This window comes from Rhinolophus ferrumequinum, chromosome 5 (assembly GCF_004115265.2).
Source record: "Rhinolophus ferrumequinum isolate MPI-CBG mRhiFer1 chromosome 5, mRhiFer1_v1.p, whole genome shotgun sequence".
In the NCBI taxonomy this organism is placed as follows: Eukaryota; Metazoa; Chordata; class Mammalia; order Chiroptera; family Rhinolophidae; genus Rhinolophus; species Rhinolophus ferrumequinum.
The window spans coordinates 63,184,656-63,203,217 of record NC_046288.1 but is presented as its reverse complement, the minus strand read 5'-3'; the positions used below and the strand labels follow the sequence as shown (position 1 = coordinate 63,203,217).

The 18,562-nt window shown below is 37.0% G+C and overlaps 1 protein-coding gene and 1 pseudogene across 1 annotated transcript in view; both read right to left on the bottom strand.

Annotated features, from left to right (window-relative positions):
* ARAP2 (ArfGAP with RhoGAP domain, ankyrin repeat and PH domain 2) overlaps positions 1–18,562 on the bottom strand; it is a 183,153-nt gene that overhangs the window by 90,512 nt on the left and 74,079 nt on the right. Inside the window, 4 exon segments of the mRNA XM_033106382.1 lie at positions 11,503–11,637; positions 12,101–12,275; positions 16,513–16,695; positions 17,462–17,547. Coding sequence (XP_032962273.1) covers positions 11,503–11,637; positions 12,101–12,275; positions 16,513–16,695; positions 17,462–17,547 — 579 coding nt within the window.
* LOC117022363 (developmental pluripotency-associated protein 4-like) lies at positions 4,506–5,427 on the bottom strand (annotated as a pseudogene).

The window sequence follows — 18,562 nt, the reverse complement described above, 5'->3', positions numbered from 1 at the left end:
AGGAATGCGTGCACAACAGCAATCAAGTCAAAGGCCAAATCCAGACCAACACTTGTTTTTGTATATAAAGTTTTACAGAAATACAGCCACACCCATTCGTTTATGGATTGTCTGTGGCTGCTTTCTCACTACAAGGGCAGATCTGAGTTGTGGCAGAGACCATCTGGCCCACAAAGCTTAAAATATTTACTATCTGGCCCTTTTCAAAAAAGTGTGCTGAGCTTTGATTTTGGAGTTGATGGTGAACCATTAAAATGGGGTCAGCAGAAGATTATAATCAGATCTGAATTTTACACAATCCGCTTAATGTGAAAAATGGATTTGAGAAGGTGAGGCAACCAGTTAGGATGCTGTAGACACACTCCATTGAGAGATGAAGACGGCCAAAAGCAAGACAGAGGTAGCAGGGATAAGGGGAAGAAAGGAGAGAGAGAGAGGAAGAGAGAGAGGGCAGGAGGAGGGAGAAATGAGCGCATGCATTGTGTTCTAAGGAGATAAACACACATCCACTGGATGCAAAGAGTAAGGAGGAACTAACTAATGGTTGCACTATGCTTAGCTTTGATTACAAAGTAGGCAGTGATGCCCACTTTTACTTAAAAGAAAATAAGGTGCGTGTGAGTTTCCTTTTAGATACACTGAATGAGAGATATCTTGGAAATCCAAGTAAAAATATGTCTTAGGCAGATCACCCTCTAGGTTTGCACCTGGGAGCAAGGAAAAGCCTTAATAAATAGCAAATGTTTAGAATGTAGGTAGTAGTTGCACATATAAAGTAACCAAGGATAAAATCTTAGGAAACTTAAAATTGTAAGGAGTTGTCAACTTCACTTTAATAACAAATATATATAAACGTAAAACATTGTAATGGATATAGAAGGTTTCATGAAAGCAATGGAGCAAATGAGAAGAGAGTGCATAAAAAAGAAAAGGGTAGATAGAGTATTTCAAAAAGGGATGATTACTGACTTAAATAGAGCAAAGAGATCTAATAAAATAAGAGCTGAAAAAAATGTCAGTAGATCTTCATAATAAGGAGGTGATTGCATACTTCACTGAGAGTGCTGAGAAAGAAGCCAGCTTGCAGCATATTGAAAGCTAAGTGGGAAGAAGTGGATCCAATCAGGATAGACCAATAACCTGTGTCATACAGGAAAAGATATCAAACACTAAAATGAAAGCATGAGTTATATGGTAAGGTGAATGGCAAGCAATCAAAAAACGTTTACTGAAATGAACCAAGGATGAACATGTTCTCTCTCAGAAACAGAACGGAATAAAGATAAGACTTGGAAAGATACACTTAGATCTTGGGTTAAGAGGATTATTAAACTATAATGGCATCTGGCTCTGTTAACCCAATTAGACCAAGCCTGGGCTTAGGTACCACCTCTCGTTGGAATCTTCTCCAACCCTCTATCCCTCTCACCAGGCTGTGAAGTATCTTCCTGTGGCATCCTTATCACTATGAGGACCTGAGAAGGTGGAACTGGAAGCCAAAGACCATGGGTTCTAATAATGCCTCCATCACTAAGTGGGTACCCTTGAAAATGAGCTTCACCATTCTGTGACTCAGGATCTTCATCCATAAAACGGGGATAAGAAAAACAACTAACTCATAGGATTACAGTGGTGATCAAATGATGCAACCAATACATGTGAAGCACAGACAAAAGAGATTTTAAAGATGGTTGTTTAAATACATACTATTTTTATACGATCTAAAAATTTTATGTAACATAATTTAAAATACTACTTTTTAAATATAACCACAATATTTGAGCCACATAACAATTTAGATTTATTTATTTACCCAGCAATGCTGTAAGCTACTGGAGAACAAGGACTGTATTTTCTGTTCTTAAGAATCACCACATGGCTTAGCCTAGGGAAAGTTTGTTGAAATTTTTATTTTCATAATTTAGGAAGTAAAGTTATTAGTTATGGAGATGGCTCAGATGAGATTGCCAACTTGAAGAAAATTGCAAAGATAAGAAATGGGTTAAAAAATCAATAAGAGAATCACAAATGGAATTACTTTTAAGAGTAGGAGGAGATTCCCTGTATGCTTCTCCATTCCCGCCCAAAATCCCCCCAAAATGACACTGAAGGAATAGAGGTATAATTTCAAAAGGACAAGAACAACTGAAGAGACCTACAGGGCATAGGAAATGACTGATCTGTCTGAGAGACAAAAGCTGGTATCTTCAGACATGAAAATTATGTCAACAAGAAGCAAGCAATGTTCTCCAAAGTTCCAGAAAGTCTTGAAGAGGCTCTCTCAGGAAGTGTGCAGCAAGAAGTTATTAACTGCTACAATTTAATTTACTACTTAACCGTGGAAGTCAGGAACTATTTCCTAAAGGCTATCTATGCTTCCTTTCTTTCAATTTTGAAAACAAAATTTGGGGCAGTTTCTAACAAGACGCAATGCTTATTTGCTAAAGAGGAGTCTAAAGGAAGATAGCGGAGCTGGGAAGAAGGTATCATTTCAGACATGGGTGTGCTCGGGCTTGTTTTAACTCCTACTGAATTCTGAAAATGATGCGCAAATATAAAGTGTGTATATACCGCTTAAATCTCCTAGTGGCTTTTACTTTATTATATATTCTGAAAGCACTCCTTGCATTTATTTAGCTTACTTCCTGACTGAACCGTAGGCACTGAAAATACAAATGCAAAAGAGTTCAAACAAAAGAGACAAATGCCAACCAGACACAATGATTTTCTATTATCTGCCTCTGTGTGGCCAAATTGCGTTATTGATCTTTAGCACTCATTTTGCATTCCTATTTTAAAAACTTAAAATAATGAGCCTTGCTGATTAAGCAACAAAAAATAAACCATTCCCTATATTTCCTATTGAAACACACTAACATGTGAAAATTTAATTGTGAAAGATTTATTTTCTATAGGATTTAATGATGTAATTCAAAGTCCGTTTTGCCAAGTCACTCTAAGTGACAGAAAATATTAAACTCAAATGTTTGACAAAAGTAAGGCTAGGAAGAAAAAGTTATTTGAAATTTTCAGTTTCCCTTGATAAAAGAAACTATTTTTTTAAAGTATCACCTCACCATCCTGTTTTGGACTCTAGAAATTATACAAAATCTCAAATTGTTAAGTTACTGCCAAAAATTAAGTAAGGAACCCTCAATGTTGCATTTAAAATACACCTTAGACCAACAGCCAACAAGGCTAATAAACAAGGTCTATAGATACAGACATAACGAATATAGTCTGCAGATGACATAATTTCCTAATTTTGATAACTATACGATGGTTCCTTCAGGGAATGCCCTTATTTTTAAGAAATGCAGACGGAGATACTCAAGGGTAAAGGATCATCGAGTCTGCAACTTACTCAAGTAATTCTGAAAATATGTATGTATGTACATGTACATATGTGTGTGTGTGTGTGTACACACACACACACACACACACACACAGAGGGTGCCAAAAACATACATATACATTTTAAGAAAGGAAAAAAACTATTAAAATTATGCTGATGGTAACCACTTTGAGCACCTCTTGTAATTGCAGAAGTCAAACGTGACTTGTATTTGTCTTTTGTTTTTGGTATATTTTGAGTATTACAATTTTAATACAGTTTTTTCCTTTCTTAAAATGCGTATAAATTTTTTTGGCACCCTCTGTATACAAATGATAAAGTAAATGTCAAATGGTGATATTTGTGATGTCTGGGTGTAAGGTGTATGGGAATTCTTTGTACTATACTTGCAACCTTTCTTTAAGTCTGAAATTATGTTAAAATAATTAAAACTGTATTAAGTTACTCTACTTTTTTAAATGTGTGTAACATTTATTACACTGAAAAAATCTGACCAGTAATCATGCCTTTTGGCTTAATTGTATTAAGAAAATTTATTTGCATATGACAGTTTCCTAAATAGGTGAATTATACATACATTTTAAACATGTCATGTATTTATGATTCAGAAGTAGTCTGGAACATTTTTAATCAGTAAAAATATACGAAACAGTTACAAGTGGAAATAACACTGACAAAGTGCCCTGTGTTTTTATCCCAGAGACGCATCACATCAGAGAAATCTCAGGTTAAGAAAATTTTGAAAAATGTTGTGTTGTATGTTAAGAATGTGTTTTGGGGAGTGGAGAGAATAACAGCATTCCCTTTGGCTTAAAACAGTCAAGAGTTAGAAGCCACTGAACTCAGAATTAGAAGGCAGCAGCCCCTGGGGGAGTCGGCGTTCTGAGGGGGGAATCCAGGACAGGAGCACATTGTTTCTTCACTTTAACCCCTTCACAAGGCTCAACTCCAGCTTTCCCTTTAAAAGAGCTGCTGAGGGCACTTCTATTTCAGAAGAGTAATCATTTGATAGAATTCACTTTTTCCTCTTATTAACTGCAATGAATGATAATTTGTGAAATGCTTTTCCATTTTAAAACGTAACACTCTGTATCCCAACCAATGCAGACACAAGACACTGTTGGGGGTCTGCGGGTAACATCTGCACCCCAACGAGTCTTTGTGCCTTCTCTAAGCAGGAAGCATGCAGCTTATAGAGCAGCCTGGAGTTCAGCTGTCAGTAGCACCACGGAGTTGATAGTAGTCTCCTTTCCACCATTAATTACAATCATAGCTATATCCCTTTTCCTGGCATTGTAATCTCATTGGAGGCTTTGCATCAACACCTTATTCCTATGAACACATTTGGGACACAGCATATTATCCTCCAGGTGCGAGGGTGGAAAGTGGCAGGCAGGCAGCAAGAAGAGTGCACACAGTCTCCCTTGTTTTTCAGGAACCCAGGCTTGCCCAGCATAAGACTGTAGCTGGACCCAACTCTCTGTATCCGCTGGGAGACCTTGCCCATGGACCACACACCACCTGACCCCAGGACTCTTGTGATTCCACTGCCTCCATCTTCCCAGCTCCGGCCGCAGTTCTGGTCCAGGAACAAACACATCATCCAGGGCGGACACTGTCACCACGACATTGTCCATTCCCTCAAGGAGAGCAGGTGCCCCTTGCTCAGGAGGAGCAGTCACTTTAGAAGGATCAGAACTTTCCAGACTCATTCTCCCTTTCCCATCTTAAATTTCCTTTGTGATTTTGTCAGGCTCTTGGCCTCCATTGCTGTGACAGGAACATCCTTTTGATTAGGGTGAGGATAATCGCAGAGTCTCTTACATGCTTCCAATTTCAAGCCTTTTAGTGGCCAGCTTTCATTGCTGGCACCAGGCCTTCACGATGTCTCAGAAGCAACTTGACTGGTGGCAGTTTAGAGGGTAATGGAAGAATTGGTACCCTCTTTTGAAGTCTTACTCTTTTATTATCTAGTGCCATCTTTTGTAGACAGGAAGCTCCACCATCTTCCACAGATCTTTTTCGATTGGTTCCCTTCCCTGAGCTTCTTGTGTACTTGGTTCACCAGCAGCCCGCTGTTCCTCTTCCGCTTATGCTGAGACAGGCTGGCATTTGCAAGTCATATTTTTCTCCCCTGACTTCTTTGTGCAGTTCCAGTTCTTGCCTTTTGCATTCTCTAAACTCAGAAGACGAGGATGATAAAAAGAAAATATTCTTACTTGTGAAAATTTAAGTTACTCTTTAAATTTCCCTTTATCATAGGTGGGTCTGGGGTGAGAATTAGAAGAAAGAAAACAAGATGATGTGTTTAGCTTCAAAAATCATCGTGAGGAGAAACACTCAAAAGGTAGAAACCCTGAGAACTGTAGGATCCCTGTATTGAGAAACCGATTGTCAAATGAAAAAGCTGAATCATAACTGGCAGAAGAAAACAGCGCAAAAAAATTCTTAATGGGTACTGAGAAAGAAAGCTGACAGAGACCTAATCAATTCCTACTAGAAGGATGACATATTGCTCCAGGGTCCTCAAATCCTGAATCACAGTGTATACTCTGCACAGCTACATGAAAATCACAAAAGCCATTATTTTTAACTGAGTATTTTTGCAGGTTACTAAAACACAAGTAAAAGTCCAAATCCTACTCAACTGGAGTTACGAAACGTTTTTAAAACAATGTACTCAGATGAGTAGAATCATCTTCATAAAGAATAAAGCACATAAGCACATTTATTCAGTACATAGCTGATCACCAGCACAGATTAGGAATTCCACCCTGTCCTCAGACAGTTTATAATCCAATCTAAGAGTTGTATTTGGGATAACAACCATAACAACCATCAAATGGATCCTTTCAGGTGAGAATTACACATCGAGCTAAGCAACCCTCGCACTGAAGGGATAAAAAAAAAATTCACAGAAAAACACAGCTCCTGAAATAGTCATTTATGACTGAAAAGGCAGGATTCTAAAGTAGCGAAAAATGCATTCTGAGCTGCAATCATTCCATAATTCTGGGGAAAAAACAGCAGGAGGAAAGTCATAGAAAGGGGTAACTGCCGAGAAACGTATTTGGCCAGATATTCCGATTACACATGATGTTAGGAAATGGGAAAGGAGACTGCAGGCTCACAGCAGAGGCCAGGCCCCAGGAGTCCCGCGTGACAGGTGTTCAGGAGTTTGTACCTTTCTCAGTAGACAAGTGGGAGCCATTGGAAGGTCTTCAACAAAAAGTGCCAAATACATGATGCATAAAATAAATGTAAATGCAAAATCTAATTATGTAAATTCTAATGGGAAACAAATGACAGACCTCTTTAAAAAGGTGAGTACAAACTCATTTTAAGTTAAAAATAGGAGCTTGAGGAGATTTAGTCCTATAGAATTATCATCACTATAACCCTTCATTAACTTCATTTTTATAAGTGAAAATAGGCCAGAGGTCGGACAAGAGAGGCACAGATATTACCTTTGAGGATTTGTAATAATAACAAAGCTGTGATAGAAAATCTTGACATTCCTTTCATTTGGGAAGCAATGAAAAGTTTTAACAAAATTATATTGGATTGCATTGGTCGGCTTAGGCCAATTCAGACATGCTCTCCTGACTTTGACCTCGAGAAAGTCAATACCATCCATGACACCCCATCTGCTACAGAAGAAGTTTTATTGTTAATCAAGTTATCAGACCACATCCATAACAAACAAAATTGGGGCCACTCTCAACAGGTAGCCCTCAGAATGCAAGCTGTTTAACAGATAAGCGGTAGTGTGTATGGTTTGTTGGACTGGCTGGAGGGGTTGTTCATTCCTTCTATCGAATCTTAATGTTTAGATCAGGGAAGACAAACATTACTGGAATTTACTCAAACACAGGTAAAGGACTCCAGAAGTGACCTTTGAATTTCGACTATGAAGTGACATGGATATTACAGTTGGGTACGTGGGTTGTCAGTTACAGCCTGAAGGATATACCTAAACTCAAAGGCTAACTGGAAACCAGAAGCAGCTCTGTATACAGATAGGCCCTCGGCTGTGTTCCTCCTCCTCCTTCCTTCCTCAGCATATTTATGTGCCTTGCATTATGCTACACATTTTATATACACGAAGTCACTGAATCCTCAGAACAGCCTCATTAGGTCAGTTCTATGATTACATACCCCTTCCTTGTATCCTGTCCACAGGCACAAAATGATTTTCTAAAATCATACAAATACTTAGCATCACAGTTGGAGAGAGAAGCCAGGCAGTCAGTTCGGAAAACTACCCTCTTAACCACTACCCATACCACCCTCTGTGCCTGTTACACGTTTGTAACACGTATGTCCCTTTTTCAAATGTATTAGGCCAGAGCGGAGCTCATACCTTTTAGCACACATGTGCACAATAAATCTGAGATAGTTAGGGTGAGATTTTATTTTTGGAAACCATGAAACTGTTTCCTGATGAAGAATTTCCTAAACTGGTGGTATTCGGCATCCATTCAAAACAGGAATACACACTAGGAATCCTTTCCATTGAAAATAAATTTTAAAACTATACAAGCTAAGGCATTTATAAAATGAGATCTTCAAAATTCCTCAATGCTAATCTATGAAATGAAATATAAACAGAGATATACAGAGTTTCTAGTAAACCCTATCAGCCATTTTCTTTTTTAAAAAATCAAACACTGTGTCAACGAATCAAAGTGAGATGCTAAGGGGAAAAAAATATGGTTGAGGGGAGAGAACAGAAAACAAAACCAGGATGCTATTATTCAGCTCTATCCTTAGGTTTCACAAGAGCTATCAATCTTTCTTTTCATGAACCCTAAATTGAGAAGAAAAAGAAAAAGACAGATCAGTCTTCATAACCAGAGGCTAGAAGAACTTCACATCCTGAAAACCTGAACTGACAATCTGAAGCCTCCGTAACTCTCTGAAGGACTGCATGCGTTTTACTCCTCGATTTTTTCTTCGTTTTAATCACTTTGCTCTGTGGCGTCCTGACAAGCACTGATGGAGTGCTGCAGTCCAGGTGCTTGCCATTCAGAGGCAAAGGGTGGCAACCACACTTTAATCTCTAAATCTTTCCAAATAATTCATCTTTTCCATAAAGCTGGTGCTCAATCAGAGTAACAACACTACAGAATCCTGCGGAGGAAGAGAAAAAGAAAAATACCAGACACCGGAACTTAATGCTTCTTGGTGGTTTGACATTTTCTTCTTTATTTTTAAGTAAGCTCTTTCTGAACAAAATATGTTTTGTGCCATCAATTATATATTCTTAATGCAGATGAAAACCAATATATTAACAAAATATTGCACTTCTGCACTGGCAGCAATCGGATTAGAGGTACGGTCATTTATTCAACAAATAGTTATCATGTGATGACGATGTGTTGACACTGTTTTGGCACCAAAGACTTGATAATCCTGGATAAGCCAGAATATGTTGATGCCTCACTGAGCTTCAACTCCAGAGGAAACGAGAAATCAGTGAAGGAGGGATCACCTTCGTGTGCTAAGTGCTACAAAGGAAATGAGCAGCAGACTGAAAGAGAAGAAAGAGCTGGCAGTGGGAACACACTTTAGCAGGGGCCAAAAGGTCTCTCTGACTAGGTAGCACTGAATTGATCTCTGAAAGATGAGGAGACAGAATGGGGGAAGAGGCTCCTTGCAGAGTGAACAGCAATCACAAAGATCCAGAAGAGGCAGAAAAGAACATAGCATGTTGTAGTAGCAGACAGGAAACCAGGGTGGCCAGGCATGACGTAACATAGCAAGGAAGACTATGAGCTGAAAGCTGGAAGGTATGAGAAGGTCTTGTAGGCCATAATAAGGAATAAGGCTGTATTTTGGAATAGGAAGCTGTTAAATGTACTTAAACAATGGAAGTACAGGATCTGATTTACATTTTTAACAGTCATTAAGTCTGCTTTTTGGAGAATGGTTTGGAGGGACGCTAGGGCAGGTATTGGCAGACAAAGAGGGAGTATTACAGATCCGGCAGGACATGATGGTGGCTGGGGCTAGGACGATGTTAGTGAAGAAGGAGAGTATTCGACTGCTTCATGATCTATTAGTATTTTGAGTTTGCAATAATAGAGCTTGGGAACTGGATGGGAAGAAATGAAGACCATTAAAGAAGACCTTACCAGGAGACTACTTTCCAGTGAAATACTTTCTGTGTGCTACAGAGTGAAGTACAAAAGTTCAATCTCATATTACGTAAAACAGAATATTCCAAAATGAGAAAACATCCCTAATTAAATTACACATACAGAGAATGCACCAGTTTCTGTTTTTTGAAACAAATTTTAACAATAGAATCCATAAAAAAAGATAATGTAAACAATGATTTAGTTACAAGTTCAAAACATCAAGTCAGTCATCAAGTGATTAAGAAAAATGATCTATTTCAAGGAAATAGAAAAACAACCAGGTAAGTCTATAGGTGGTATAACTACAATTGTCAAAAAAAAAAAAAAACCTAAAAATTTATTTTTAGCCTGCAGCATGCCTATGATATATTGGAAAGCTCTAGGAAGAAAATCTTATATTTAAAATTCCCTATTTCATCTTTGTATAAGTGGTTTGAAAGATAGGTCTAAAGATAGGCTCCAACTATTTAGAAGCATTAGTCTTAAAAAAGTTATAAACTTATTTACAAGTCCATTAATTGCCTTGTTAGTCAATTATTTTAATAAATGTTATAGCCAATTCACAGATTATTCAGGTACTTTCTCTCTCTTTCTGATCAGTCAACTCTTGACTACTTCAGAGTTAAACACTGATAAGGAGAAAATCTCTGTAAAATTTGACATTTTTATTGATTAGGTTGAGTGAAGGAAGACATTAAAAACAATTACTGAAAGAATCAAAAACATCTAAATGCAAACGATAAAAGTGCTCTGCCATCTTAGTGTCACCCAGCCATTACACTTTGACCAAGGCCAAAATGTTACAGTAACATTTATAACACAACTTAGATATAAAACTCTGCTTCATGCTGAGCTCCTCCATTTTTCACGTGCAAATCAGCATAATGCCAAATGTCTCGCAGAGTTTTTTATGATTACAATTAATGTATGTAAAGTACCTAAAGCAATGCCTTACACATAGTACATGCTCACTAAAGGATAGCTACTGTTTTCAGAAAACTCTAATAAAGTACAGTTAATCCCAATATAATTCTGCTTAGGGATATCATTTTTTTAAAAAAGAAGGATTTATACTGAAATAATCATTTCAAAGGCACATGGATCAGGATTAACACCCTAAAGTGAGTTTTTCATCCTATTGTTCTTTTGCTCCAGTAATATAGCTGGATGATACCACCTAGGGACCCAATACTAGGCTCCTGAGCCTCGGAATGCCCACCCTCGATGGCCCTGTACAGCTTAATCTCTTTCAAATTCTCTTTGTTCCAGTAAAACACATCTCATATTTTCCTGCCTATAGTTCTAAAATTAGTTCAAATACATGTAGCATGAGTGTGACGCCTGTGTCTTAGGCATTTCTGTATTCCTAATGCCTACCACATGCCTGCCACAAGGACAGAGAAAAGCCTACTGGGACCCTGCTCAGAAAATTCTCCAAACCTAGAATAGGTTGTTAAATCAAATTAATCCCCATCATTATTTGGAAACCAGGCTTAAGATTTATTTTACTTACATACAACACACGAGCATGCATGTGTGCACACAAATGCATGCACACAATCAGAACAAACTGAATTACTTGATATCACGGAGTACGTGGATAGAATATGTACTGAAATCTTGTCAGTTCTTCCTACGGGTTGACATTTATCTATATTATCTCCCCAGTTAGGGTGTCTGTCCCTTAAAGGAATGGGCTGAGTTTCCCCTTTCTTGGGAATAACCCCGACATCCTGAAACAGAATTGGTTGGCCGTAAGGTAGACATCAGTGAATTCTGTTGAGAATTCATTCACTCAGCATTCCAGCCCAGTAGTAAACCCGTTGCAGTTCATAAAATATTAGCTGTGCCTGGAAGCATTTATAAATCCTCAAAAAAAATATTTCTCTACTACAAGATCAAATCTAACATCTTAAGGGAAAAAAATACTACAATTTAACCTAATTGTTTTGATAATGAAATAAAATTTTATCGGATAAAATCTTAAAGGAGCAGAAAGGATACCTTCAAGCAGTTTTTTCTCTGAAGAGACTTTAGAAGCAGCAGAAGGAGCCTGATACAAAAAGTCACAGAGGAACGTGGACTGGGAGGATTCTTGACTTAACCCGCCTTCAAAATGAATGTCATGTTGAGGAAAATCTAGAAAAAGTATAGAAATAATGCATTTGAAATCTAAAATATAAAGTTGTTCCTTTGCTTATAAATAAATATGTAGGTGAGCTTTGAGCTAGAAGAAACACTACTTCAAATATACCACAGAAAAACATATACAAAGATATTTATTTTACTTTGTAAAAAACCTCCCAAAATAAGCACTTGTGTTTATTATTCATATATGAAAATCGGATTTAATTTTGGTGAAAACGATTATGTGGGATTAACCGATTTAATCTTCCATTTGTAAGATTAAAGGAACAGAAAAGATTTATTTCCTATACTTTTTTTTTCTTCTTATAATGAAGGAAAACTCAGCCTTAAGCATGTTCCAAGTTTTGGGTAATTATATTTTTCTACATTCTGATGGCTCTTCTTGTATTTGGGCTTCAGTCATGTAGGGATATATATGAGAAGAAACCAGGCTAATGAAGGGACAGGGACTCACCTGAGAACTTGTTGTGGTAGAGAAATTCCATTTGCAGACTCTGCCCAGCCTTCTTGGCCAGCAGGTACGGGGTGCTGTGCACGGGGTCTCCAGTTGTGCACATGACATCTGCTCCACTGAACAGCAAAGCCATTGTTTCCAGAACATCCGGTTTCACTACAGCAGCACACAGAGCCTGGTCATTAAAATAAAATACACCTTTTAAGGGAAGAAAATAGCATTCTAGCTATTAAAATGAGTGAAAGTCTGACCATTCATTTATGAGATGACGTTTGTATTCCTTTTTAACTAAGAAATCTAATAACAAGTTATGTCCTGAATTAAGTAATAGGGACAAAAGGCCTCCTTTGTAAGAATTTTAGTTATAACCCAAGATCTCCAAGTCCCAATTCATTGTTTTGGTGCTGTGGTGTTCCAAACCTTCTAATCCATCGTTATTTCTTTGGAAGAGATTTTTAATACTTACATACTATTATAATGACTGGTACCCAGAAAATTAAAAATATTTCAAACACAATATAATGATGTATCTACTAAATGTTTTCATATGAATATTGTATGTATGTATATATGTATGTATGTGTTTTCCAGCCTAATCAGGATCTGTAGAATCTTTAAATTATTGCTGTGCTTTGGTAATTTGAAATAATATTTTTTTTTTGGTGGGGAGGGATATGTGCAAAGGAGGAACAATAAGCAAACATAATAAAACATTGTTGACATGTGTCATCACTGCACAAACAGTAGAACTGCTGGGACAGGATTTCTTTTTTCCTTGAAGTAATAAGCTGCCTTCATATCTCTTCTCATCCTCTTTTCCTGTTTCCTCATTTTATTGGCTTCCCCTTTGCTTCCAAACTCTCTGATTTTGGCACCCTGACTCCCTGACTCTTTAGCTTCAGGGTTACCAGTTACCTCCTTCCTGGCTGGTGCATCTGGATGGATCACGAGTAATTTGCCCTCTGTAATGCAACTTCAGGGTAATCATGAACTATCCCAGTGGGTACCTCAGTGTGAGTATAGAGCCAAGAAATCCCAGGACACATTCGCACTTCCAGCTTGGAGGGTCTACTATTAAAAAAGTACTTATCTTTTCTACCACGGTTCGGCTGACCTCCAGCAATCTCCTTCACATCAAAATCACGAAGCCTGAATTCTTGTACCTGACTCTGTACTAATTTGCTAGGTGATCTTAGGCCTTCTCCTCTCTGGGTCTTAGTTTTTTCACATCTGCAAAATGAAGTTGTTGGAAAATCTAACCAGCTAATGTCCCTTCCACTGTAGTGGCCTTTAATTGCCCTCCCAATCTAATCCTATGTATGTCCTCTCTTGCTCTCTCTAATCATTCTATTCTTTTCCTTCACAGCACTCTGTATACGTGACAGTATATTTATTGAATTTCATCTATGTATGGTCAGTCTCCACTATTGAATGAAGATCACGCTCATGAATGAGAGAAGCACATCTACTTTTCACTACAGTTGCATCCCCAGCACCTAAGAGAACTCAGCAATTGTTATATGTGCAATAAGTATCCATTCACCAAGAACACTCGGTGGGAAAAGGATAGTCTCTTCAACAAATGAAATTAGGAAACTGGATAACCACAGGCAGAAAAATGAAATTAGACCCCATCTTAAAAAACTTACAAAAATTAACTCAAAATGTATTAAAGACTTAAACATAAAACTTGTTACTATAAAACTCCTCAAAGAAAATGAGCAGTACTCTCCTTGACGTCGGTCTTGGCGATGATTTTTTGGATATGACACCAAAAGTACAAGCAACAAAAGCAAAAATCAGTAAGTGGGACTACATCAAACTAAAAAGCTTCTGCACAGTAAAACTATCAACAAAATAAAAAGGCAACCTAATGAATAGGAGAAAATATTTGCAAACCATAGAATGGATAAGGGGTCAATATCCAAAATATATACACACATACAACTCAATTAAAAAAAAAAAAGCAACCTGATTAAATAATGGGCAGAGGAACTAAACAGACATTTTTTCCAAAGAAGAAATCCAAATGACCAACAGGTCCATGAAAAGATGCTCAATAGCACTAATCATCAGAGAAATGCAAATCAAAACCACAATGAGGTATCACCTCACACCTTTTAGAATGGCTGTTATCAAGAAGAAGACAAGAGATAAGGGTTGGTGAGGATGTGAAGAAAAGGGAAACCTTGTGCATTGCTGGTGAGCCATGCTGGAAAACAATATAGAGATTCCTTAAAAATTAAAAACACAACTATCTTATGATGCAGCAATCCCACTTCTGGGTATACATACAAAGGAAATAAAAACAGAATGTTCAAAAGGTATCTGTACTCTCATGTTCACTGCAGCATTATTATTCAAAACAGCCAAGATATGGAAACAACCTAAGTATCCATCAACAAATGAATGGATAAAGATTTGATACACACACACACAATTATTCAGCCATGAGACAGTCCTACCATTTGCGACAACATGAATTAACCTTAACGGCATTATGCTTAGTGAGATGAGCCAGACAAAGACAAATATTGTATGATAGCACTTATATGTGGAATCTGAAAAAAGAGCGAATTCAGAAAAACAAGAGAATGGTGGTTACCAGAGGCTGGAGGGTAGATGAATTGGGAAGATGATATTTAAGGGTACAAATTTGCAGCTAGTAGGAAAATAAGTTCTGGAGAGCTAAGTACAGCACACAGATTATAGTCAATACTACTCTAATGTATACTTCAAAATTGCTAAGAGACTAGATCTAAAATGTTCTCACTGCTAAAAAGAAATGATAATTATGTGATGTGATAAAAGTATTAGCTAAAGCTATGGTGGCAATCATATTGCAACATATAATGTATCAAATCAACAAGATGAACACCTTAAACTTATACAACATTTTGTATAAATTATATCTTAACTTTTAAAAGTATCTATTCAATAAAATAAATATATATTTTAGAAAAATTATTCACTGACATTAAGAGTGCCATGTTTAAGAAGGCCAATGTGGAAGTAAATCCTAACAGGTAGACTTTCCTATAATAGTCTTAGGAAGAGTGCAATAGCTAGTAACTAATGTAAAACCTACCTAATGTCTTAGCTCATGGGAACTGTGTGGTGTGTCAGACAAGACCACATTTGCGGACATCAGTAAATTTATCCACAGATAAGATCCCCATAACCATCAAAAAGAGGCAACCAGTGGAGGAAGATATGCCTTGGTTCTCCTGCTTCACTAATGACTTCCCAAAATCCACAACTTATCTATTTCTATACTTATTTATTATGGACCTTTGGTATACAGAATCAGCTTAATTATAAGCCTTGGTCTATAATACTCTGTTATCATTATTCAATAAATGTCTGGTATAATTGGTCAGTTATTTTAATAATATAATTAGCACCCATGAAAACAAAAATGTCTTAATAATTACCTATACACACAAAATTAAATGTCTTAATAATAACCTATATAAATTTATGGTTCTCCACTCCCATCCCATCTCCCTGAGGTACACTAGTTTATGTACCCACCCTGAATCCTGAATTGATTGTGTGCAATTGCTTTAAAATCAACTGGTGGCCTCACTTTACTAATACCAAAGGTGTACTAAGAAGAAAAACGTAGTTTATGGGAACTAACCAAAAGAAGAGAAATGTACATCAATTGTATATATCTTATAATATCTAGAGAAGTATGGAAAGGCCTTTATTTATTTATTTTCCAAAATGTTCAGCGTAATGTTACTTACCTGGGGATCCTTATTTAATAAGTACTGCCATTAAAAGCATACTAAAGAATTAAGAACCATGAAAGAATATATTCTCTAAGCATAAAAACTATAGGCATGTAAAAGTATATGTTTTAAATATCTATATGTAGAAGAGCCTCCTGACACAGGAGAAAATGAAGGAGCAATCTGAAAAACGGGAGAAGGATGCTTAACAAATTCTTTGCCAAAAGGATGAAAACCAAATGGGCAGCATAAAATGGTCACAAAAAAAATCTGGAATCATTCAGCCAAAGACAAATGACAATTTCAACCAGGACACCAAACAGATATTACTGTAACAATCAATTGAGTACATGATGTTCATTTTGGTGCCATAAAGTCAGCAATGTACAAGCTGAAGTTATATTGAGTATCCTGGCCCTGAAGGCGGGAAAGTTGCCGAAGTTTTAAGAACAATGGGGTATGCCTAAGTTAGCTGGAAACCTCAGTTATGGATGAAGAGTTGATCTGCTACTGATACTGAGTCCGTAAGTGAAACCATGGGAAAACCACTGGTGCAATCTCACAAAAGAAAATAATTTCTACTAGTAAAATATGTTTTATATCTTTTCAAAACCCTTGGCATATATTTTTAAAAATAAATTAAAATCCATGTCTGGGCTATATTTTATTAGGTACCTTATTTAACTCTTCTTTGGTGAGAGATGCCAAAAGAGTTTTTCTGAATTTTCCTTCTTTGTACTTCTGAGTGATAAAGTTTTTTCTCTTTTCTACCGGTGAGTCCATGTGTAATTCTTCATCTTTTTGAAGATTACCAGCCCAAAAGTCATTTGCTCTTTTATTTCCAATGACGATAAAAAGCTGAATTAACAAGAAATCATAAAACATATCAGTTCCTAAAACGTATTTAAATCTGCAGAAAACTGACTCACATTACAAATTAAAATGGAACTTAGTATGAAATATGCAAAAATACATGAAAGAAGGATCCAACTCTCTCAGGAAGATGGAGTGTGAAGGCAGATGCTATTTCTATTTTAAATACAGCCTAGCTGCTCTTAATCGTGGTAAAAGATTAGCGAAGAAAGAAATTGCAAACCACAGAAATCACAGCAAAAGCATTGTATTTCTGAAGCTTACATTAAGACAGCTTCATTTAAAATGGCTGAGTAGGTGGGCTAATGCGGTTGAGAATGGTGCTGAAACCCAGGCAGAAAATGGAATCTGGAGACAGCCAGTGAGACGTGATCGCAGCTAATGACAGAGCATGGCCAAGATAAAGAAGGGTAATTTTGCCCAATGTTTTCATCACTTTTCTAATATTTTATCCATGCTGGGTTAAAAAGAAAGAACGTAAATTCTGGCTTAACGAAAAAGCTGCCAAGCCTTGAAAAGTAGTTATTACTATTAAAGCTCCCTGTACTTTTATTTTTAAAAATAACTATCTCATTTAGGAAGCTTTCTGAAAGTTAAAGTAGAAAGTTGCTGCTATCAAACAGACTGTAAACCATTTTTATAACGTGGTGAGAACTTAATCAAAGAACCCGAAAAGTTAGGCATGTCACCCCCCTGCATACCTCCTCCCAGAGATCTCTGCTATCCACTGCCACAGTTAAATCCCACTTACCTCGATGAGTTCATTGCTCCAAATGCTGGCATCCATTTTGAGACTTCTAACCTTGGAATCTTTTGGTCCTAAAGATCTATGTTGTCCTGAAGTCAAAACACAGTTGCATTTCTATATTAATTTGTATGTAAATATATTTTACATCTAAAAAAAAATGTGCATGTACGTATACATGGATGTGTGTATTTATATACCTTTTCAACTTAAAACACACCAATATAAATTTCCACCCTGAAGTAGTGGTGGTAATTATACAGAAATTACAAGTAACCACAGTGAGGATAACAGCACTCGCCTTCATCAGCCACCACCCTGTACTGGTATAAGACTACACTTTTACAAGTGTGTATGCATGAATGTGTGTGTGTGTGTTTGTGTATGTATGTGTGCATGTGTGTATATACATACGTATATTTTTTTCATCATTTGGCAATTAACTAGAAACTGTAGGTAACTGAAAACATTTTATAACGGGTCTGTGTAAATTACATGTATATGAATACAGATACTACCCCTTTACTCTTAAAAACACTAGCTCCAACTTTAGTAAATGTGTACTTGAAAATCTGAAGTGAATTTCTTATTCTGCTTTTTTGGAAGAGAATAGTAAGAGAATAACAGCCAGCATTCTAGCATCATCAATTCGACTCCGCAGTATGAGTCACCATTCAGTCATTACTGGGTACTCAGGCATATGCCAGATGCTTTCTTTCTGAGAAGGAATCAAGGTATACAACACATTATCATTGATCATAAGGACCTTTTGCTTTAGGAGCATGAAAGCTCATTCTCTTTACATTAGGGGAGAGGTTCCTTTCCTCCCTTCTTTGAAATGGAAACTACTCAGAGTACAAAACCCTAGAATTCCTGTGACAGGAATTTGCACAGGTCCACATTTATAAAGACTACCTAAAGACAAGAAGGGCAAACTTAGAAGTACATAGGTAAAATGGGAGAGATACTGGAGTAGCCTAGACAAGAAACTATAGAATCTGAGTTGAAACAGGAAGAGAAACAAAATGGAGGACAGATTTAGAGATACGGAGAAAATAAAACTGGGGGACTGGTGGGCTTTGAGGAACGAGAAAGCGTCAAAAGGTG